Source organism: Myotis yumanensis, unplaced genomic scaffold (assembly GCF_028538775.1).
Source record: "Myotis yumanensis isolate MYYU_CA2020_CCGP unplaced genomic scaffold, mMyoYum1.0.hap1 SCAF_3, whole genome shotgun sequence".
Lineage (NCBI taxonomy): Eukaryota > Metazoa > Chordata > Mammalia > Chiroptera > Vespertilionidae > Myotis > Myotis yumanensis.
In genome coordinates, this window is record NW_027223754.1 from 17,466,318 (window position 1) to 17,489,359 (window position 23,042).

A 23,042-nucleotide genomic window follows, 5' to 3' on the forward strand; every position below is an offset into this window, starting at 1 on the left:
GTCTCCTGGACCAGGAGTTGGACCAGGGGGCAGGGTGGCTGGCCAACAGCCCATGGCCCCTTCCCCTGGCGGGCCCCGCCCCCTATCGCCTTCCCCAACACCGCCCCCCCCCTCAGGGCTGGCTGGACCCCCACCTGTGCATGAATTCCTACCTGGGGCCTCCAGTTGTTATAAATATCCAAATGGTCTTTGACAGAAAAAGGTTCCCCACCCCGGGAGAGAAGAGGCAGGTGCTTGGGAACCAAGTGGTGCTTAGTAGCTCCGACCCAAAAGGCCACAATCACCAGTTAGGGCCACAAGGCCAAGGGGCCAGGCGGTCTCCCCACCGCGTCCACTTTCTCTTCCAGCTGATTTTACTCTGCGAGCTCGCTCGCTCTCTCTCTCTCTCTCTTTCTCTTTCTCTCTCTCTCTTTCTCTCTCTCTCTCGGCCTCCACCGCCCCACGCGAGGGGGAGCCGCCACGTCGCAGCTCTCGCGTGGCTTCCACAGCTCGCGGCTGGACGGCGCCCAGGGGGGCCGTCTCCCCGGACACCACGTGACGTGGGGAGGGTCTCGTCTTTCTCCCGACTTACAGCGACATATGATGAGCTCAAAACAGGGGCTGACCTCAGTCTGCGCACCGACAGGGCCCTAGGCTCTAACGCTCGGCTCCAGACCCAGCCCTCTCAGGCGAGGGCTCCACTCCGCCTTCCCCGGGGGCGGAACCGGAAGGGGCGGGCCTCCCGCCGCCATGGCAGCCCGAGGGGTCGTGGGCATTTTCCTCCTCTCTGCGCTCCCCTTCTTGTGTCTGGAGCTGCGGCGTGGGATCCCCGACCTGGGTAAGTGTTGGTGCTTCCCTCTGGGCGCCCACACCGGGTAACTTCCCCGCGAGTGTGACGTACAGGTACCCGCGTTGACTACAACTCCCAGGCTGCATCGCGCCACGTCCCGCTTCCGGCGCCGGGTCCCTCCCCGCTCCAGTCTGCGGTCGACGGGGCAGGCCGACTCCACTCGGCGAGAAAGTGTCCCTGCAGACCTGGCGTAGTTTTGCGTGTACGGGGACAGACGCAGGAAGCAAAGGGACAGACAGAGACACTACTTTCAGGTTGTGTTGAATGCTCCAAAGGAAACCAACAGGGTAATGTGACGTAGGCCGCCTGAGGAATCTGAAGAGATTTGTATGATCAGGAGCCACCGCTTTGAAAACCCGGGGCAAAAACATTCCAGACACAAAAGAATTGTGACGCGTTGGAGGAAAAGGACGAAGACCCCGAGCTGGTCGGGGAGGATATGGGGGAGGAGAATGGCCGCAGATGCATTCATTGAGCGCCTGTGAAGAGCCTAACACGAAATGCTCGCTCATTCATTCTCTAATCTGGGTACTCTGACAACCCTAGTGAGAGTGGAGGAAACTGTAGGGAGTAAGGTGCCCGCAGGTTTTAAAGCGGCCACGGGGTCAGGGTGGAGAGTGTTCGGGAAGGAGACTGTGGCGGAGGCAGTGGGCAGCTGGGCTTGGAGGTGGGCGAGCAGCGAAGTGGCCCGGACAAGGATGGTAACCGAAGGTGTGTGCGCAGATGTGGGTATTGACAGAGGACAGCCCGCTGGGTTTGTTCGTGGGAGAAGGGAGAGGAGGGGCTCAAGGATGGCTCTCAGGTGTGAGTGGAGCAGGCCGAGCAGCTGGTAGTGCCAGCAATAGAGGGAAAAGGTGGGCCTGTGGGACATCGGGCCGATTTTGGACTTATCAGGGATCAGTTTAGGTATCTCCTCATTAAACCCGGCTCTGAAGTTAGAGACCATGATGAAACAGCTTTAATATTTCCTGTCTTTCCGTTCTCCCTCAGCCACCCCTAAGAAGTCAGGTACTCATGAATGTTCCCTGAAATAAAGTAATGCACTAAGGTTGTGAGTGCAGTTCCTGGTCAGACCACATACAAGAAGCCACCAAGAAATGCACAAATAAGTGGAACAACAAATCCACACTTGTCTCTCTTTCCCTTCCTCTCCCTCTTCAAATCAATTTAAATCAATACATTTTTAAAAAGTTAAAGAAATTAAAATGCTTTTAAAAAATCTTAGACCTTCCAGGAGCCTGATTCAAATCTAACAAGACCTTTATCCAAATGAGATATCCAGATGTCTCCAAAATATGTATACACACTTTAACAGCTGGTAGCTCAATTTTGAAAATGAAATGTATTTTAATAAACATTGCCTTTATAATTACTCAAAGTGTGTGTATACATTTTTTGGGATACCCTATAGAAATGTTAAATTCACACTTACCTATTACAGAATTCACTTTGCTCCTTTACCTCTATAGCGTCCACCTCTGCTCTGCCCATTTGGAATCTTCTACTTTGCACTAATATTTGAGTCACAAGTCAATGAGAAGGTGGTTATTGAGGTTGCAGAAGGATATCTGTTCACACAATCAGCTCTGACCACACTTCCGTACATTGCTTGAGGGCAGAAACCAATCTAATTTGTTTGCACTTACCATAATCTCTAAATTAATAAAGGCAGGCCAAAATTTATAGAAAATGCAGCTGGGTCCCTGACAGCATCTCCGTCTAGTTCCTTCAATTTTCACTTAACTCCTTTTTCCTAGAATTCTCTCTCAAGTTGTGAAATTATGGTCGTTTACTTTTTTTTTTTTAAATAATATGTTTTTAGTGATTTTTAGAGAGAAAGGGGGAGAGAGAGAGAGAAACATCGATGGGAGAGTAACATCAACGTTGATCAGCTGCCTTGATATTGGTTCTGCGATTATCCACTGACCTTATTTAAGTCTGTTTTACCAATCATACATCCCAGTGCAGCAGCTACAGGGCTAGTTATGTGTGAAACTGTACTTAAAGATATTGATATTCCTAGCTGGAGCTGCTAATTGAATTCCCAGGGGGAAAGTGGAATTCCAAGACCTATTCATTCACCTGGGCTGCATTTTTGGACAAACATTGAAAAATGATCCCTGTTTTTTTCTACTGTATAAAAGCCTTCATTGCCAATGCATTTTTACTTGTATTCAAGTTAAGTATTTTAATGCTGGTTCCTCACACTTGTTATCCTTTAAATGACCTGCACATGGGCTCTTGAGAGTAGGCACACAAAAATAATTTTAAACTTTTTTTACCTGAAAAGTGTACACACAAACTAATTATTTTCTATTCCCATATAACATTTGCAAATTGCATGCTTGTTAGAACAAAAAGCAATATTATCCTATATAATGAAAGGCTAATATGCAAATCGACCAAACAGTGGAATGACCAGTCGCTATGACACACACTGACTACCAGGGGAAGATGCTCAATTCAGGAGCTGCCTCCTGGTGGTCAGCGCGCCCACAGGGGGAGTGCTGTTCAGCCAGAAGCCCTGAGCTGGGCTCACGGATGGTGAGCGCAGCAATGGTGGCGGGAGCCTCTCCCGCTTCCACAGCAGTGCTAAGGATATCTGACTGCTGGCTTAGACCTGCTCCCTGTGGGAGCAGTTGGACATCCCCCAAGGGCTCTCGGACTGCAAGAGGGCACAGGCCAGGCTGAGGGACTCCCACCCTGCGAATGCATAAATTTTGTGCACCAGGCCTCTAGTGGAACATAAATCCCATAACTGAGAGGTTTCTTTAAATACTAGTACTCTAGTATGAAACTACTTATATAATGGCCAGTTACCCCAGATTTACTTGTTGTATTGAGCAACACCTGAATCAGTAGTTAATGCTGTCAAAAGTTGGAGGGACTGTAATGCAAAAAATATAAACGTAAATATAAATATATATCTGCCTGCATATATAATTCCTTCTTTAATTTTTAGTTAATTCACTACTAGCCACATCACACTGGTAAAATGTTTCCTCTACCGCTGCCTGGTAATTTTTGAGACTTACAAAATTAAACTAAAAATTCCTGGCGGGTAGAAACCATTTGTAACCCAACTTTATAGCTCCATTCCTTCACCATTTAGCAAATTATATTACACAAAGTGGGCACTTGTTACATTTTTGCTGACTTCATTTTCATCTTGGTTCTTAAAACAATATGTATGACCAAATACTGATTTTTTTTCTAGGCAGACATACATATAGTAATTTTATTTACAAATGACCAAATTGAGACATAAAGTGCACACACACACTCACACATACACACACACACACACACACACACACAAGAAATAAAGTACAGTTTCAAAATATAACGGTGAGAAATAAGAAATTGGTGTTTCAGTGGGAATGACTTTGTGTGTGTGTGTGTGTGTGTGTGTGTGTGTGTGAATGACTTTTTAAATAGAATTAGAATTTGAAAAGATGATAACATTACCATCATTTAATTTTTTAATATATGGATAATTTTATCTCCTTCTCTGGGCAGAAGGGAAACCAGAATTTATGCATTAATGATAGTCATAATATTTATAATGTAGATAGTCACTTGAATTAAAGTTATATTCCTGACACAAAAGATGTTCTAGAATTGTTTTCTGAAAACTTTTTGGTATTGACAAACATGATGAATTTTGATGCTTAAAGGATATGAAAAGTCATAAGACAGTTGCATAACTTTTACTGTATTTTTCTAGGACAAATAATTTTCTAATGTGTTATAACTTATTAGTAGTATCAAAAAAGTGTTTTTAATTTTAATTTTTCCCTTTATAAGGAATTAAAGATATAATTTTGCTGTGTGGCCGGATTTTCTTACTGCTTGCTCTTCTTACTTTAATTATTTCTGTGACTACCTCATGGCTTAACTCATTTAAACCTTCGCAAGTTCACCTGAAAGGTAAGTTTATTGTTTATCTACCTTTTTATACTATTCTTTTAAAACATTTTTTTATTGTTTAAAGTATTACATATGTCTTCGTCCCCGATTGACCTCCCCGGCCCCACCACCACTTCCACCTCCCAGGACAAGCCTCCACCTCATTTCATTATTTCAAAATATCTGTTTTTTGAAGGCTTGTCTAAAATAATTTTAAGATCTACAGACTGTTTTCAGAGAAAATAGTATTCAACTTATTGATACTTGGGAATTAAAAAACACTTCTATGTTTTGATGTCTTAGATGAAGAAGAGAAGAATGTGCAAAGGCAAAAACTTGCAAGAAAAAAACAACAAGAGGCACAGGGTGAAAAGGTAAAGCATAATTTTTAGCGAATATATCTAGAAAGAATACAAAAATACCTGGGACATTTAAAATTTAGGTCTATTGCTGTCTGTGCTCAGATTTTTTAAATTATTGAGGTCAAATTCAATGATACAAAATTAACCATTCTAAAGGGTACAATTCAGTGGCATAACAGTCACAATGTTGTGCAACCACTACCTCTATCTAGTTCCAAAACATTTTCTTCGTCTCCAAAGAAAACCCCACCTTTCAGCCAGAACTGCCATCTTCCATTTAATTCACCAGAATGACTAACACAAAGGAAAGAAGAAAGGCATCCGCTGTATGTTCTCAAGACTCAAGGCCTTTTAGAAAACCTGAGTGGCTCCTTTGGCAGAATACATTGTGAATCTACAAGAAAGGTGATAGTGTAGACATCAAGGGAGTGGGCACTGTTCAGAATGCCCCACAAATGTTTCCGTGGCAAACTGGAAGAGCACAATGTCACCCCCATGTGGGGGGCACTGTTGTAAACAAACAAGGGCAAGATTCTTGCCAAGAGAATTAATGTACCTATTGGGCATGGTAAGCACGCTAGGAGCCGAGACAGCTTCCTGAAAAGTGGGAAGGAAAGTGATTAGAAAAAGAAGGAAGCCAAAGAGAAAGGTACCTGGGTTCATCTGAAGTGTGAGCCTGCTCCGCTCAGAGAAGCACACTTTGTGAGAACCAGTGGGAAGGGGCCTGTGCTGCTGGAACCCATTCCCTATGAATTCATGGCATGATAAACGTAAAAAAAAAAGAAAACCCCATGCCCATTAAGCAGTTACTTCCTCATTCCCCCTCCTTTCATCCTCTAGCAGCCATCAGTCTGCTTCTGTTTATATGTATTTATCTATTCTGGATGTTGCATATAATGAAATCATATAACATGGCCTTTTGTGTCTGGCTTTTTTCACTTAGCATAATATTTTCCAGCGTTCATCCATATAGCATGTATCAGAACTTCATTCATTTTTATGGCTGAGTAATACTCTATTGCCTGGAACTATCAGAATTTAATGATCCATCCATTCCCTGATGGACATTGAGGTTGTTTCCTCCTTTTGGCTATTGTGAATAGTGCTGCTAGTGTTAACTGTGCGATAGAATTAACCAGTGAATCCATCTGGTCCTGAGTTTTTCTTTGATGGTTTGTAATTACTGATTCAGTCTCTCCTTAGGTCTGTCCTGTTTCTGCTTGAGTCAGTTTTGATAATTTGTATATTTCTAGGAATTTGTCCATTTCATTTTGGTTATCTAAGTATTCTGTTATATTCTTTTTTATTTCTATAAGGTTGGTAGTAATATCCCCATATTCATTTCTGATGTTATTTTTTCTTAGTCAAGTTATAGGTTTGTCAATTTTACTCATCTTCTCAACTAACCCATTTTTGCTTTTGTTGGTTCTATTGTTTTCTAGAATTCTGTATGTTTTTATCTCTCTGTAATCTTTATTGTTTACTTCCTTATTTATTCTAGCTTTGGGTTTAGTTTTTTTTTTCTAGTTTTTTAAAATGTAAAGTTAATTTACTGATTTGAGATCTTTCTTCTTTAATTAGATGTTACATCAGTTACCACTCCTCCATCTGCCCTCACATATAGTGGTTTGGGGATTGTAATATTTATTTCATCAGTGATGGAATTTGGAATCCAAAAATAGTTTCGACTTTAACATGATTGAGCTATCAATTAATGTTCTCCCAAATTGTTCATGTTTTGGACACATTGCCCTGACTTTAAGCTCCTAGAAGAAATCTTCGCATCCCCAGCCCTCAGTTTTTGTTGCATTGAAAACACATTAAAGGATATAGAGGCAACTGCCATACAATCAAAAGTATAGAAAATTTGTTTTTATTTGCATTATGTACAAATGCAAATTTTTAGAGAGTGATGCAAAGGTGGTAGCTGCTGCTTTTTTGGCAAAATTGAGTTAATGTGAAAACAACTTCTGACTTGGTTCTTACTGATAACTTTATTGACAATGTAAAATCTTAGGAATGTTAATGTATAGTAACGACACCTAATTTACTTTTTTGAACAGGCCAGCAGATACGTAGAGAATGTTCTAAAACCTCATCAGGAAATGAAATTGAAAAAACTAGAAGAGCGCTTTTATCGAATGACGGGTGAAACCTGGAAGTTAAGCCATGGTCATAAACTTGGGGTTAGAAAATATTCCATTTTGAATTCTATTACTCATGTTTTGTTTTACATATATTGATTTTTTTTTAATTGCAAATGATACTAACCTGTTAATACAGCTTTTTTTTTAGGAGTTTTTATTAGTGACTGTATATCAATTTTTATTCAGCATATTTGTATGTTGAGCAGTTAAGTGCCTAAGAACATGTAACTTAGAGCCTTGAAAGGCTCTAACATAAGGTAATCTTTAAGAAAACTATTGTCTCTATCACTGTGTTTCATATGAGGGAATTCATTTTTCCTCAAGGAAGATCTCCAAGGTAGTATAAGCTCACATTATATTCACTTTGTTTGGCTCTTCTTTTGTAAAGCCAAATTAACCTTTGACTCTTTTTTCCTTTAGCCTCAAATATGAATTTTGTCATTTGCTGCTGGAAGTTTACAATTTCGTTTTCTTACAGAGGAAAACGGACATTCATAAACGAATTAACTTTTAGAATAACTGGCTGTAGATTTTATGTGTAACATTATTTCTGTCCCCAAAACTTATTTGCTTTCTGTTTATACTGCACTTGTCACCATGTTATAAAGAAAATGAGCCCTAACCAGTTTGGCTCAGTGGATATAGAGCATCGGCCTGTGGACTGAAAGGTCCCAGGTTCGATTCCGGTCAAGGGCATGTACCTTGGCTGCAGGCAACATCCCCAATAGGGGGTGTGCAGGAGGCAGCTGATCGATGTTTCTCTCTCTTCGATGTTTCTAACTCTCTATCCCTCTTCCTTCCTCTCTGTAAAAAAAATCAATAAAATATATTTTTAAAAAAAGAAAAGAAAATGACTTAGTAAAGGTGAGCAGGATTCTTATAGTGAAGCAGAATCAGTTTTTATTCATTGCATAATGGTAAATATATCATTCAACAATCAAGGGTGGGTAATAAAATTAATGTGAAATGCACCTGCTCCATATGGTGATTTCACTTCTGAGTTGAATTTGCCTTTTGTTCAGTTTTGTGGTGTTATCAGCCGTGGGCAAACTACGGCCCGCGGGCCGGATCCGGCCCGTTTGAAATGAATAAAACTAAAAAAAAAAAAAAGACCGTACCCTTTTATGTAATGATGTTTACTTTGAATTTATATTAGTTCACACAAACACTCCATCCATGCTTTAGTTCCGGCCCTCCGGTCCAGTTTAAGAACCCATTGTGGCCCTCGAGTCAAAAAGTTTGCCCACCCCTGTGTTAGACATTGATAGCCTTGTTTTAGTCTGCCATGTCTCTTTCTGAAACGGTCACTATGTGAATTAGTCATTCTGGCCTTGCTTTTATACTGTATCTTCATGGTACTAGTAGTACCATGGCTAGTGGGGACAACAAAAAGTTGGAGTGGGTAGACCTTCAGTGTTATTTATAACGTAAGGTTCTCAGGACTATCACAGAACATAAAAATTGGAACGTAGAGCTGAAAGAAAGTATCTGTCAGCTGATCCAGCCCCAGAATTTGCAGTGAAGTGGCTTAAGTTTGGTCAGTTAATTGTTCAGCATCAGGATCTCTTGACTTCCATTCCCTATGCTCCTTCCACAACTTCTATTAGGATAAAGGAATGGGGAAAGCCGCCCATCAAAATGGTGGCCATTTTAGTCTGATAAAGAAAACTTGTAAAAAGTCAGTAGATATGGAAGAAAGACATTAGTGAGCTAATAAGTATACATTTGAGAATTTGACACTTAAGTGAATTATCTTGCTAAGGAAGAAATTTTAATACATAGTGTTAATACAAATAATCTTTATGATTTCTGGAATAAAATCCTTTGCCTCCTAAAGCGATTAATTCAAATGGAAGCTCAAAGTTTGAATCTGAGAACTAAAATATGTGTACATATATAACAAGATACTAGGGCTGCATTCAACTATGGAAGTTTTGCATCACGCAAGCATGTCAAACTCACAGCCAGCGGGCCACATGTGAGTTTGACATGCTTGAGAGACATGTTTTTACATAGATGTACTATTTTCACAGCCGTTAAGGCAGCATTCCTTGCACTGCCTTGCTTCCTTTACTAACAGGAGGAAAGGATATCTCCAAGTTTTCTTCTTTCTTCCATCCTACTGAAAACCTTGGGAGTCAATTAAAATGGACAGGCCTGTCTCAGCCTTGTATCTATCAGACGGAACACCAGCACTGGATAAGGGTAGTGTCTGCAAGATATTAAGCTCCATGTTTTCCTGTCTAAGAAAATAATGCTTTAATTCTCTGGATCTTATAGTGACTTAATTCTATTTTCTACTGGAATGCCATCAGGGTAAAAGAAATAACCATTGTGAATACAGTTGATAGGAAGCAACTCTTCAGAAAGTGTCCGTTGTTTTTGACTAGGGTGATGAAGATTTGGCGCTTGAAAATGACAGTCAGGCATCTTTTGAAACAGCAAACAGAAAAGCAGCAAAGAGACGGAACTTGCCTAAGCCTTCAACCAAGGTTTCACCACCTGCTGAACAGCCCGTGCAAAAGGAGGTTGGTTACTTAATGCCTGCTCATTGCACTGTCTCATTGTATTGCAAGAACTTTGTTCTGTGCGTGAGGTGGTACACTGAGGAAGAAGGACTGGCTTTTTAATCCAGATGTTTTCCCACTAATTTACAAAGTGATCGCCTTCATTAAGGGTCACTTTCCCTGCTTAATATTAGTGTTCTGAAGCAAACGTAGAAGGAAGCTATGAAGAGACATGATAATAGGTTTAGGAAATAGTTCTTTTTGAGGAAGTAATTTGGTTATGTAGAAATAAAAAATATAATGTTTACTAAGGAAACATCCCTATGGGTAGCTAAGACATGGTTAACCCATATTTAGTGAGTGGCTGCTATTAACATGCGTGTGTCATTTTCCTCAGTAGCACTTCTAGGGAATGGGTCAGTGACCATTCACTTTGGAACGTGCCCGGGTTTATTATTCCATCTTTCCTTTCAAACTTTTAATCCTTAAGTTAAATTTGGAGCTGGCAAAGATTGGAAATAAGAAGTCCGTTTTTACTGCCTCTTAGGGAAAGCTGATAGGTTATCTCTGCAATCCTTGAAAGTGGTTTCTAATGTATTGCTTCTCAGTCTGAGGTTTCCTGATCCCTTAATGGAGCTTGAGGGTGAGAATCAGGTCATGGAACTATTTCTTACATTTCAAAAGATCTAATGAACTGAATGGACTAGTTAAAAATTCAAGGTTCTTTGCTTTGACTGTCACATGCTTTTGATACCAAAGAAAAACAAATGGTTTATTTAATAAATGCAACTAGTGTTTGTTAGATGAAATGTTATAAAACGTGGATTTCTATGGTATCAAACAACAAAAAGTGTACCTAGAGGTGAAATTGTTGGTAATAAGTATTTTAATGAGAGAAAATGGTCTGAACATCTGTTTTTGTTTTTGTTTTTTAAATATATATTTTATTGATTTTTCACAGAGAGGAAGGGAGAGGGATAGATTGTTAGAAACATCGATGAGAGAGAAACATCAACCAGCTGCCTCCTGCACACCCCTCACTGGGGATGTGCCCGCAACCCAGGTACATGCCCTTGATCGGAATCGAACCCGGGACCTTTCAGTCCGCAGGCCGACGCTCTAGCCACTGAGCCAAACCGGTCAGGGCTGAACATCTGGTTTTTTAAGAGATTAACCAAAATAGGGAAGCACTGAGTAAATCATGAAAGCAACCAAAGTGAATGGTTGTTAACCAGTCCTGTAGAATTTCCAGTGAAGAAAAATATACACTCATCTTAAAATGTATGAACCTAAATTATTTTTGGGTCTTAATGAACTAAATGTGTACAGATTGGTAGCTGTCATCTTAAAATCCTATTTTAATGATCTTTTGTTAGCACAAAGTTGCTTACCCAAAAATGTTTATTAATTGAGCTCTCATTTGCATTGTAAGCTTTCTTCAAAATGTATATATTCCTATTACTAATACTTACTTTTCCTTAGGTTTCAGATTTACCTGAAGAACCCTCTGAAACAGCTGAAGAAGTAAGCTTATTTTCTTTCTTTAAAAATTAAATATATTTTCTATTTCCTTTAACATCGAGTATGTCTTGTCTAAATTTGGGTTTTGAAAGTGAAGATAGCAAATGTGTTTCTGTGATTGCACTGTAACTAGTCTTGTTTTGAATATGGTAATATCAACCCCCGCCCCGTCCCCCACTCGTGTCCTGTTTTGGAAGCCTGATGTCTGCAGAGTGTGTTTTTAGAGCTTAGGTAAAGGTAGAATATATGACTTTTCTATAGATATGTACACCTGAAACCTATATAATTTTATAACCAATGTCACCCCAATAAATTCAGTTGGGGAAAATATATATACATATATATGTGTGTGTATGTGTGTGTGTGTGTATATATATACTAGTGGCCCGGTGCACGAAATTCATGCACATTGAAAGGGAATTAATTAGAGGAAATATTTTAATATTGCTATTTGCCCTTTCTCTATAATAAAAGTGTGAGAGATAAAAGGAAATGAGTACAATGTATATGAAAATAATACATAATTTTATTAATAAATAAACTGTAATAAAATGATATAACAACAAACTCATGATGTAAAAACAACACTGATGCAAATAACGACTGATAAAGTGATTAAACTTATTCTAATATCTCCCTGTATACCAGTCTGCCAGCGGGAGCGGTTTGGGGGCGTGACTGCGGGCGGACGCCGCAGCCACCCCGCCAGCCCCGGTCTGCCAGCGGGTTGGGGGCGTGAGTGCGGGCGATCGCCCCCCCCCACCCTCTCCCTGCTCTCGCGGGTTGGGGACGTGACTGCGGGCGGACTCCGCAGCCGCCCCGCTAGCCCAGGTCTGCCCGCGGGAATGCAGGTCCCTGGCAACCTGCCAGCCCCGGTCTGCCAGCTGGAGCAGTTTGGGGGCGGACACCGCAGCCGCCCCGCCAGCCCAGGTCTGCCCGCGGGAATGCGGGTCCAGGGCAACCCGCCAGTCCTGGTCTGCCAGCGGGAGTGGGTCGGGGGTGATCAGGCGGGTTGGGGCGTGAGTGTGGGCGAACGCAGCAGCAGCCTCCCCAGCCCTAGTCTGCCGGGGGGAGCGGGTTGGGGCCCTCTGCCTCCCCAGCCTTGGTCTGCTGGCAGCAGTGGGTCTGGGGGGCGTGACTGCGGGCGGAAGCCGAAGCCACCAGGCCAGCCCCGTCTGCCAGTGGGAGAGCCGGTTGGGGTCTTGGCCAGTAGGGGACAGCTGCGGTCACGCCCCGCCAGCCCTGGGTTGGGTCGCCCGCCATCCAGGTCACAGATAGCAGGTCTGGATGGCAGAGGGGCAGGCACGATGGCGCTGCCCCATCCTGCCGGCAATATGCAAATTAGCCGCCATCTTTGTTGGTGGTTAACTGCCATCTTAGTTGGCAGTTAATTTGCATATTGCCCGTGATTAGCCAATGGGAAGGGTAGTGGTCGTACGCCAATTACCATGTTTCTCTTTTATTAGTGTAGATATATATATATATATAGGCTTTTCCAGAACTTCAGGTCAGCAAATGAATTCTTTTATTATAGATGAAAATAGGCAAATGACTTCAAATTGCAGTTTTCCCCTTAAAAAAGAGAATGCAAAGAATGCAGCTATTTTTTAGATGTTTGAATGAAAGGATGGTTTGGGAGGCAGGGTCGGACTGATCCCACTCTGCATTGAGCTGCTTTCTGCCCAGTTGCTTTGTTATAATCTAAGCTGCCATTCGGCCATTGTCCAGCTTCGTTTTAGACACATCTCCAATGCACTGGAGCACATATCTTTAAAGCCATTAACTCATTTAGGCAAAGGAGAGCCCTAGTGGCTTTCCATTACTTGGGGCTCAGGGACTGTTACACTCCTTAAAAATCATTTTTGCGACAGTCAAGAAAGCCATTGGGAGTGGCTCATTTTTGTCAACACATTTGTAACATTTAAGTTTAGTACTTTTGGATTTCAAAGTCCTACAGAAATAGAAATAATGAAGTGTGTAATGCAGGAGAAGCACAATGTTTTTTTAAAACATACACACATTCCTAATTCCTCCCCATTATACATGATAAATTCATGCCTATGATATGTCTGTCCTGACACACATTCTCACTTCTTGTCAAGCCTGGGTTGGTATCCATGACAACAATTTATAATACAGGAGTATTTAAATATAGCTCATGTTTGACAGGGAACTCCTTTGATGAATTTACTTTGGCTCTAAAACACATTGTTATTTTACACAACTGCAGTTTGCCACCAAAGGTGCATAGATTATAGACCTCAGGTTGTCAGTGAATCCTTTTAAATTATACCTTTTTGTGATTATATGTAAAAGGACGGTGCTTTTTTTCCCAATCTCAGATCTTCTGTCCCTAAAAAGGTTGAGGAACCTCCACCACAGAGGTAGTTGGTGTTGCTTTTCTCTCGAAGAGAGTTATTTATAGTCATTCCATTTTGCTTTCTTCTCTTCCCTTTTCCAGTACTTGTTAGGGGATATTTTGTGTTACACTCATTAAAGTTTATGTCAGAGTAATGGAATTTTCGAGCTGGAATGAGCCTAAATAACTCATCCCATCTCCCTACTTGAGGCTGAAGCCACAGAGAGGAGGCATTTCCGAGGAACCTGCTGGGAGAACTTAGGACTCTGGCTATAGCCAGCACTCCCCCCTTACTCACTCTAAGCAATACTGTCCCTCTTTCCTTCTCCCTTCTCTGATGTTTGGTCCTCTTTGTTCTGTTTTTGGTTAATAAAGTCAACAAAATTATAGTAAATAATTGTTACCTGAGAATCACATGTAAAATATATGCACTATATATTGTTTTAATTGGTATAAGCAGCTTTTATAATAAAGTTTTATTAAGAATATTAAGAATGCCACTAATGTATAGTTAGTTGATACTGCTTGATACTTTTACAGTGTATTCTATTCCCCACTAATCAAGAAAAGCTAAGTATTGGAATATTTTGATTCCACCAGAATCATCATTGGGAAAGGCATTTTCCATCTGTACAGTTGCTACTGCTTATAGACTTCTAAGAAGTCAGTGAAAAAATTCTTAACTCCCTACCAACCACTCATAAGCTGTTAGTCTTATTTCCCTGGGTGACTTTAAATAAATACGCTTTTATTGATTTCAAAGACAGGAAGGGAGAGGGAGAGAGGAATAGAAAAATCAATGATAAGAGTATCATTGATCGGCTGCCTCCTGCACGCCCCCTACTGGGGATTGAGCCCACAACCCAGGCATGTGCCCTGACCTGGAATCGAACGGTGGTCTGGGTTCATGGGTCCTGATTTATGACAAGGGAGGGAGGGATGTGAAACATAATTAATGCAATTCTTTCTTAAGTAGTACACTCTGAGTTTTGTAATACCTGTTACCATATTGCACAGTAACTACTTTCATTATTGTATGCTATCTTACTTCATTTTAAGAAGTACCTGGGAACCAAATTTTAATTATTGCTGCTACTTCTAATTTATTTGTAATTTAAAAATCTGCATTTGTGACAATGATGTACTTTCTAATTTTGGGTTGTATCCCAGGCATTTTATCCATTCATAAGTCAGTCCACTACACTGTTGGTAATATTAAGAGAAAATGCACAACCAACTTTCACGATAATTGTAATAACAGAACAGTTGCTAGATTTCAAATAATAATCATTTCTGTCAAGTTCCATTTAATCATAATGCAAAAAACCATTAATTCACTATATTTGAACCCCAGTTTCTCATAAAGCATTTGGCTTTAATTCTCTACCAGATCACGGAACAAACTATCACTGAAAAAGTTAAATCTTATTTCTAAAAATAAGCAAAATTGACCTTTTAGTCTGTGATTCAGTTATTCTATGATTTCTTTGTTTTATTATAAAACTTTTATGTAGAAATAATAACAGCTCAACTGATTTGGATGTGAGCCAAATACCTTACCTACTTGAATGGAAATATTTTCTAATATGGCTTTCCTGAAGGGGGTAGGTATTGTTATAAAACCACCATTTCACCCTAGCTGGTTTGGCTCAGTATATAGAGCATCAGCCTGTGGACTGAAGGGTCCCGGGTTCGATTCCAGTCAAGGGCACATGCCCGGGTTGTGAGCTCGATCCCCCAGTGGAGGGTGTGCAGGAGGAAGCCAGTGATACTTTTTTATCATTGATGTTTCTATATCTCTCCCTCTCCCTTCATCTCTGAAATCAATTAAAAAATATATTTATATATAAAACACCACCATTTTTATATACTGTGGTACTCATATAACTTCAGGATAGTTACTATGATAAGACTGTAACAAAGGGTTTCCTGACAGGTAAATAATGAACATCAGAAGAAATGACTAATTCATCATCTTTTCTTTTTAGAATGTCCTTTAGTATACTAGCAGTTTGTAAGCCCTTTATAGCTGTTTTACTTACAGTTTTATCAAAGGGAAGAGTATGGGAAAACTCAGTACATAATGCAGATAAAGGAGGACTGCTCCCACGACAGTTCTCCGAGTTCTCAGCAACCAGGACCAGCTCTAGGCTCGTCTCCTTTGCTTGGATGACCTAGGCATGGTGCACAGCCCACAGCAGTAGAGTGGACGGGGGAACTTTCGTTCCCTTCAGCCTAGTGTTTCTCTTGTCTATAGACTGAGCTGGCACTGGACCTTCCTGGGTGGGTAGGTCACTTTTGAAGCCCAATTGCAATCTGGATGTGATCTGGGCAGACAGCTTGTTTAGTCTCGGGTGTCCTCTCTGGAAGGCTCTCCTTAGTCAATAGGAAGATGTTTTCAGTTTCAGAATTACTTCTGTTTAGTGAATTTTATATGGACCTTTATGTTGGTCTACTCTCTCAGAGCTAATTCCTGCAAAATCCCTTGTGAGTTTTTATAATCACAGATGTTATAATTTTGGAATTGCATGGAGCAGTGGATTGGAATTCTTATCTGAACATTTTTATTCCTCAGGTAGTTACCATAGCTCTCCGGTGTCCAAGTGGGAGTGTCCTGAGGAGAAGGTTTCTTAAGTCTTGCAGTTCACAGGTGAGGAAATTCGTATTTTGAGAAATATTTTTATTGAATTTGACAATAGTATTTTCTCATGCAGTGAGAGAGGTTTTACTAGGCACACTGTTACCTGGTACTCTCATCACTTACATGTAGTCCATGTTGAGGATAAAGGGCATTTCTATGTATACTACATTGCAGAAACTTAGGTAATTAGGCCTGCTGGGTCCTTATGAACTGCGATTGCTGCAAAAATTTTTTCAGTTTTCCATTTTCCTATTTATTTTTTGTCTTTTTGTTGTTGTTACAATTACATGTTCACAGGTTGGTGGGAAAAATGCTTTCAAAGCAGCCAGTATTAACTTTGTTCCCATTATACATTAGTTCCTGCTTGATTTTGATGTGGCTAAGATTATGATCCAAATCATTTTTTAAAAAAATATATTTTATTGATTTTTTACAGAGAGGAAGGGAGAGGGATAGATAGTTAGAAACATCGATGAGCGAGAAACATCGATCAGCTGCCTCCTGCACACCCCCTACTGGGAATGTGCCTGCAGCCAAGGTACATGCCCTTGACCGGAATTGAACCTGGGACCCTTGAGTCCGCAGGCCGACGCTCTATCTACTGAGCCAAACCGGTTAGAGCCCAAATCATTTTTTTCCCCCAAATGCTAACCTTTTGTTCTCAATCTTTTTATTTTTTCATTCTTTTTTTCCTTGCTTTTTCTCAATCTTTTTATTGAATAATCTTTCCCTTCCCTATGATTGGAGCCTTGCTATTTGTTAAATGCCTCTGCTGACTGTGGGTACCAGTAGTCCCTGGGCCTTAAACAAAATGTATTAAAGGTTATTCACATCTCAGAATCCATGGTATGGTATTTTTCTTTACACTCCAGAAAGTCCCTTTGAAAGGTGTAAGCATTGTTTCATTATTCTTAGGGGCATGTTAAACAATGAACAAATTGTAAAATATCATGATGACCCTGAGGGACACCAGAGTGTACAGTATTGACAACTACTTTTCTTATCTTTTAGGTTCTACTTGACTGGATGGTGAAAATTGGGTACCACACATCCCTATATAGCCTTTCTACTTCCTTTCCAAGAATACCTCTGGAAGTTGAGGGAGGCTGTTCACTGCAGGACATAGGAATAACTGTGGATACTATACTCAATGTGGAGGAAAAAGAGCCATGCAACTAGAAATGAAGAATACCTGTTCTACATTAAACCAGTTATGTTGTGATCTTACAGGACAACAAAGGATTCACATTAAAATCATGACATACCTTGATTGAGCTCAAGGCAGTAAACACGTTAGTGTTAATATCCATGGGAATATATGGACATAAAGGGTTAGGAAAGGAGTGCTTTCTGCATTTAGTGAATGTTATTCTTAGGTATCACCTTTGCTTATTCGCAGATCTTTTGTTTCTTTTTTTAAATTTAAAAATTTTTTTCAACTACAGTTATTCAATATTTTATTAATTTCAGGTATACAGCATAGTGAGTAGGCATGTGATTAGACATATAACTTAAGAGGCAATCTCCCTCGTAAGTCTAATACTCCTGACCCCATATGTAGTTATTACAATATTATTGACTATATTCCTTAAATTGAACTTTACATCCTCATGACTGTTTTGTAACTGCCAATTTGTACTTCTTAATCCCTTCACCTTTTTCTCACCCCGAAACCCTTCTCCCATCTGGCAATGGGAGTTTATTCTTTTTATCCATGAATTTGTTTGTTTTGTTTGTGCATTTTTTTAGATTCCACATACAAGTAAAATCACATGGTATTTGTCTTTCTCTGCCTGACTTATTTCACTTAGCATAATACCCTCTAGGTCCATCTATGTTGTCACAAATGGTAAATTTTCATTCTTTTTTATGGCTGAGTAAAATTCCACTGTATATATGTACCACATCTTATTTATCCAATCACCTATCATCAGTAACTTGAACAGACACAGAGACGTAAAAATTAAAGAGGCCTTTGGATCCCCCAAATTCAACTGGCAGGAAGCCAGCTGAGGAAAATGGCTATGCTGTAAACCCGTGCTACCTGTCATGCAAAAGAAGCGACACCGAGGCCTTTGAGGGCTGAGTCAGGAACCACTGGAGCGTAATTTCCTGGCAGGGAGTAGGACTGAGTTCTAGTTGAGGAATTTCTAATACTTGCCCACCTGGGCTTCAGAACTGCTCACGGACAGTAACTTCCGTGTGCCATTCATTTTCAGTCTTTCTGACCAGAGTCATCCTGTCTATCCCACCACTGTGTATTGGGTCTGCGGAGGGGCAATAACGTGCCTTTGGTTCACAGGCCTACAGATCAGGAGGAAATGTACGTGAGAGCTGTACTAAGAATTACACATGCCCAGTCTCATCTGCCTCTGGAGCTGATGCTGTAATGGGTATAGACTTCTGTGTGCTTTGGGAGGGAGGGAGTCACTAGGTGCTAGAGGACAGGCTGTGGGAATCAGCCTCCAAGATGGCCCCCAACCATCCCTATGTCCTGGTAGTCACACTTCTGTGATGCTCCCTCCCACAATGTACCAGTGCTGATCAGTATAACCAACAGAATTACCCAGAAGTACAGAAGTCCTCACTTAACATAATCGACAGGTTCTTGGGAACTGGGACGTTAAGAGAAATGGAGTCCAGTCATGGGTAGCATAACAATGTTTCAGTCAACAACGGACTGCATGTATGAACTGCATATACATGGTCCTTCAAGATTATAAAAGAGCTGAAAAATTCCCATCACCTAGTGACATAATCGCCATCATAACGTCCTTGCTCAGTATGTTACCCATATATTTGTGGTGATGCTGGTATAAACAAACAACCTGCTTAACAAATGTATTTGTTTTTAAGCCAAGTGTTACTACAAAAGAGCTGATAAGTTAAAAACCTAAAAAGCTTATAAAAATGTTATAGTAAACTAATATTTATTATTGAAGAAATGTTTTCAAATTTATAGCCTAAGTGTACAGTGTTTATAAAGTCTACAGCAGTGTACAGTGATGTCCTAAGCCTTCACATTCCCTCACTGCTCACTCTCTGACTCACCAGAGTAACTTCCAGTTCTGCAAGCTCCATTCATTGTAAGTGCTTTATATACCAGATTGTACCATTTTTTACCCTTTATGCTACATTTTTACTGTATCTTCTCTATGTTTAGGTATATTTAAATACATAAATATTTACCACTGTATAATGGCCTACAATATTTAGTACAGTAACAGGCTGTACGGGTTTGCAGCCTGGAAGCAATAGGCTCTACGATAGCCTAGGTATGTAGTAGGCCATATACCATCTAGGTGTGAGTAAGTAAACTCTATGATGCTCACACTCTGATTTAAAATAGCTTTAGATTTTTTAAAAAATATGGAACACTTCACGAATTTGTGTGTCATCCTTGCCCAGGGGCCATGCTAATCTTCTGTGTCGTTCCAATTTTAGTATAAGTGCTGCCGAAGCAAGCACTAGTTTTAGATTTTTTTAAAAAGCCCTAGGGAAAACAAACGAATCCTATTTCCACTTAGCTTGTTTATTATTGTTTTTAATAATATACTTCAGTGGAAAAGTAAAATTGAAAAATGTTAAAGCCCTCCATCTCCAGTATACTAAAGAATATTCTGAGTATTTAAAACCAGTCAAAATGCTCAAGAGTGCACTATATACCCTATATACCTCTAATACAGCGGTTCTCAACCTGTGGGTCAAGACCCTTAGGGGGTCGATCAACCCTTTCACAGGGGTCACCTAAGACCATCGGAAAACACATCTATAATTACATACTGTTTTTGTGATTAATCACTATGTTTTAATTATGTTCAATTTGTAACAATGAAATTGGGGGTCACCACGACATGAGGAACTGTATTAAAGAGTCGCGGCATTAGGAAGGTTGAGAACCACTGCTCTAATACAAGCCACATATCCTTGCAGTGGTTCTCAACCTTCTGGCCCTTTAAATACAGTTCATGTTGTGACCCAACCATAAAATTATTTTCGTTGCTACTTCATAACTGTAATGTTGCTACTGTTACGAATCGTAATTAAGTATCTGATATGCAGGATGGCCTTAGGCGACCCCTGTGAAAGGGTCGTTCGACCGCCAATGGGGTTGCGACCCACAGGTTGAGAACCGCTGCCTTAGAGAATTTCCCTTACTTTTATTACTCTTCATCTCTGCTCCTGCTTCACTTTGTAAACTCCCTGTCATGGAGTGATGTGGGAGTGAGTTTAATAATACAATAGCTGCCTGTTGTCAAAACATGTCATTTTAGATAGTTCTATAATGACAGCAGCACTAAGGGGTATTTTGAGGAGAAAATAAAAAGCATAAAGCCATCTTTTTCTGAAGGAAACTGTAAAAAAAAAAAAAAAGACATTCCCCTTTGAAAGGGGGAGGGCCTAGCCTTAATCAGTTAATTGTTCAATTCACTGAAACTGAGGTCCTAAAAATAACAAGTTCTAAATGTGCAGCAGTTTCAGACTTATACTTAGGATCTACCAAGTAGAAAGCTGCAAAGAATGTTCCTCCCACCATAACAAGAAACAGCTGAATGATATACAAAATCCTAATACTTTTGAGCCCTTAGGTCAGTGGTTCTCAACCTTGGCTGCACATTAGAATCACCTGGGAATCTCTTTAAAATCCTGATTTCTGGGCCTCATCCTCAGGAAATTCTATTTCTTTGTTATGGGGTGGGGCCACAACATTAGTAGAATTTAGTATAATCAACATTATAGAATTTCCTGAGGATGAGGCCCAGAAATCAGGATTTTAAAGAGATTCCCAGGTGATTCTAATGTGCAGCCAGGGTTGAGAACCACTGCCTTAGGTGGTGGAGGCTGCAAAGCACTCGGGGAGAGATATAAGTCTCGCTTTTGGCAGGGCATGGGAGAAAAGGTGGCTGCTCTATAAGCACATGAGGAAATTAGATTTTAACATTTTTAATGGCCAAGCATGGGCTACTGCATCACTTTGGAACAAGACTGGCTATTTAATATATGGGTCAAAATGAAAATGCAGGCAGGACACTTTACTCAAAAATGAAGAATTCATGTGTGGTTCAGTGGTTGAGCGTCGACCTATGAACCAGGTCAGGGTTCGATTCCCGGTCAGGACGCATGCTCGAATTTCGGGCTTGATCCCCAGTGGAGGGCGTGCAGGTGGCAGCCAATCAATGATTCTCTCAATATTGATGTCTCTAGGTCTCCCTTCCTCTCTGAAATCAGTAAAAATATATTTAAAAAAATAAATGAAGAATTCAAGACAGTGACAGCACAGCGTTGTAAGTGTGGGGCCATGTGTGCACAGGTCATACCATGAAGCCAGTCTGAGCTGCTGGCCTCAGACACACACAGAGTTCCCACTCACCTGAAAGCTCTTCTCCCACCGGCCTTCAGCTGGTGTCCATGAGGAGTGAGAGCAGTGCAGATGACTGGAGAAGACAAAACCACCTCGATGCAAACGAGGAGATGATTGGCAGCTATGGATGAATAAACTCAAAGTCCCACCAGCTCCTTGGTATCCTTCTCTACAAAACCAAAGTCGTAACCCACAGGGGGCAGTACACCAAACACTATGGTCACAGGACATTGGCAAATATGTTTCTAGAGAAGCAGTAAAAGCAAAACCCATCCTCCTCCCCCAGGACATAGGCAAACACTTAGTGCTGCTGGGGGAAGGGTAGAAGCAAATATTCTCTACTCTTGGTGGAGGAGCAGGTTCAGGTAACAGATGTTCGCTATTACTGGGGAGTAACAATCGCAGTCTACAACCGGGGAAGTGTAAGAGCAGGAGGAAGGCCCTCTCTCTGATACAGGTAAGCAAGGCCAATGGAAAGCTGAGGGCAGAGCAGGCACACAGAAAAACCTAGCATCTCCACCCCTACCCTAAACACAAGGTAACAGCAGCCAGTCCATCATTAGTACAGCTTGAGGTCTATGGGCTCCGAGTCTCTGAGTAACAATAGACTTCTATTGTAAAAATATCTTTCAAAAATGAACATGAAACACTTAAGACATACAAAAGTTGAAGAAATTCATCACCAGCAGACTTGTACTATAATAGTTAAACAAGTCTTTAAGGCAGAAGAAAATTAAACCAGGAGGAAATATGAATCTATACAGACATAAAGAGCACTACTTGGGTTATTTAAGAAATCTTTGCCTAACCCAGCCGTGGGCAAACTACGGCCCGTGGGCAAACTAAGGCCCGTGGGCCGGATCCGGCCCGTTTGAAATGAATAAAACTAAAAAAAAAAAAAAAAAAAAAAAAGACCGTACCCTTTTATGTAATGATGTTTACTTTGAATTTATATTAGTTCACACAAACACTCCGTCCATGCTTTTGTTCCGGCCCTCCGGTCCAGTTTAAGAACCCATTGTGGCCCTCGAGTCAAAAAGTTTGCCCACCCCTGGCCTAACCCAAGGTCTCAAAGGGGTCTGTGTTTTCTTGTAAAAGCTTGTATTAGGTCTTATGCTTAAGTCTATGATCCATTTTCAGTGAATTTCCAGTCGGGGCATGTGCCTGAGTTGCAGGTGCGTGCAGGAGGCAACCGATTGATGTCTCTTGCACACCGAAGTTTCTCTCTCTTCCCCTTTCTCTGAAATCAGAGAGAGGCATATCCTCAGGTGAGGACTGACGAAGAAGAGAAAAATAAATAAAAGCTTCTTCCTAGCTATATAATATTCTACAGTTTTAGCATACAATCCATATGAAGACATTAACACAAATTATCTAATGAAAAAAGGTTTTTTTATAGTCTAAA

General features: G+C 40.7%; 1 protein-coding gene and 1 non-coding gene across 2 annotated transcripts; one reads left to right on the forward strand and one right to left on the reverse strand.

The window, feature by feature from the left end:
* The first annotated feature begins 576 nt into the window (after nt 1–576).
* On the forward strand, nt 577–18,059 carry UBXN8 (UBX domain protein 8). Its single transcript, XM_070408349.1, has 8 exons — nt 577–817; nt 4,637–4,759; nt 5,042–5,112; nt 7,164–7,286; nt 9,638–9,775; nt 11,237–11,278; nt 16,210–16,284; nt 17,287–18,059. Exons 1-8 carry the CDS (start codon nt 730–732, stop codon nt 17,452–17,454), a joined length of 828 nt encoding a protein of 275 aa, XP_070264450.1. The 5' UTR covers nt 577–729; the 3' UTR covers nt 17,455–18,059.
* Nucleotides 18,060–19,638: 1,579 nt separating this feature from the next.
* Nucleotides 19,639–19,743, reverse strand: LOC139007754 (U6 spliceosomal RNA). The gene has a single exon (XR_011470918.1). It is a non-coding gene; the product is annotated as a U6 spliceosomal RNA (small nuclear RNA).
* Nucleotides 19,744–23,042: the final 3,299 nt, after the last annotated feature.

What these genes read in the sequence shown, in the direction of transcription:
- UBXN8 (XM_070408349.1), top strand. Translation starts at nt 730, where the DNA reads ATGGCAGCCCGAGGGGTCGTGGGCATTTTCCTCCTCTCTGCGCTCCCC. An exon ending in GCGTGGGATCCCCGACCTGG is followed by an intron (nt 818 to 4,636) that starts GTAAGTGTTGGT and finishes TCCCTTTATAAG; the next exon opens with GAATTAAAGATATAATTTTG. An exon ending in AAGAGGCACAGGGTGAAAAG is followed by an intron (nt 5,113 to 7,163) that starts GTAAAGCATAAT and finishes TTTTTTGAACAG; the next exon opens with GCCAGCAGATACGTAGAGAA.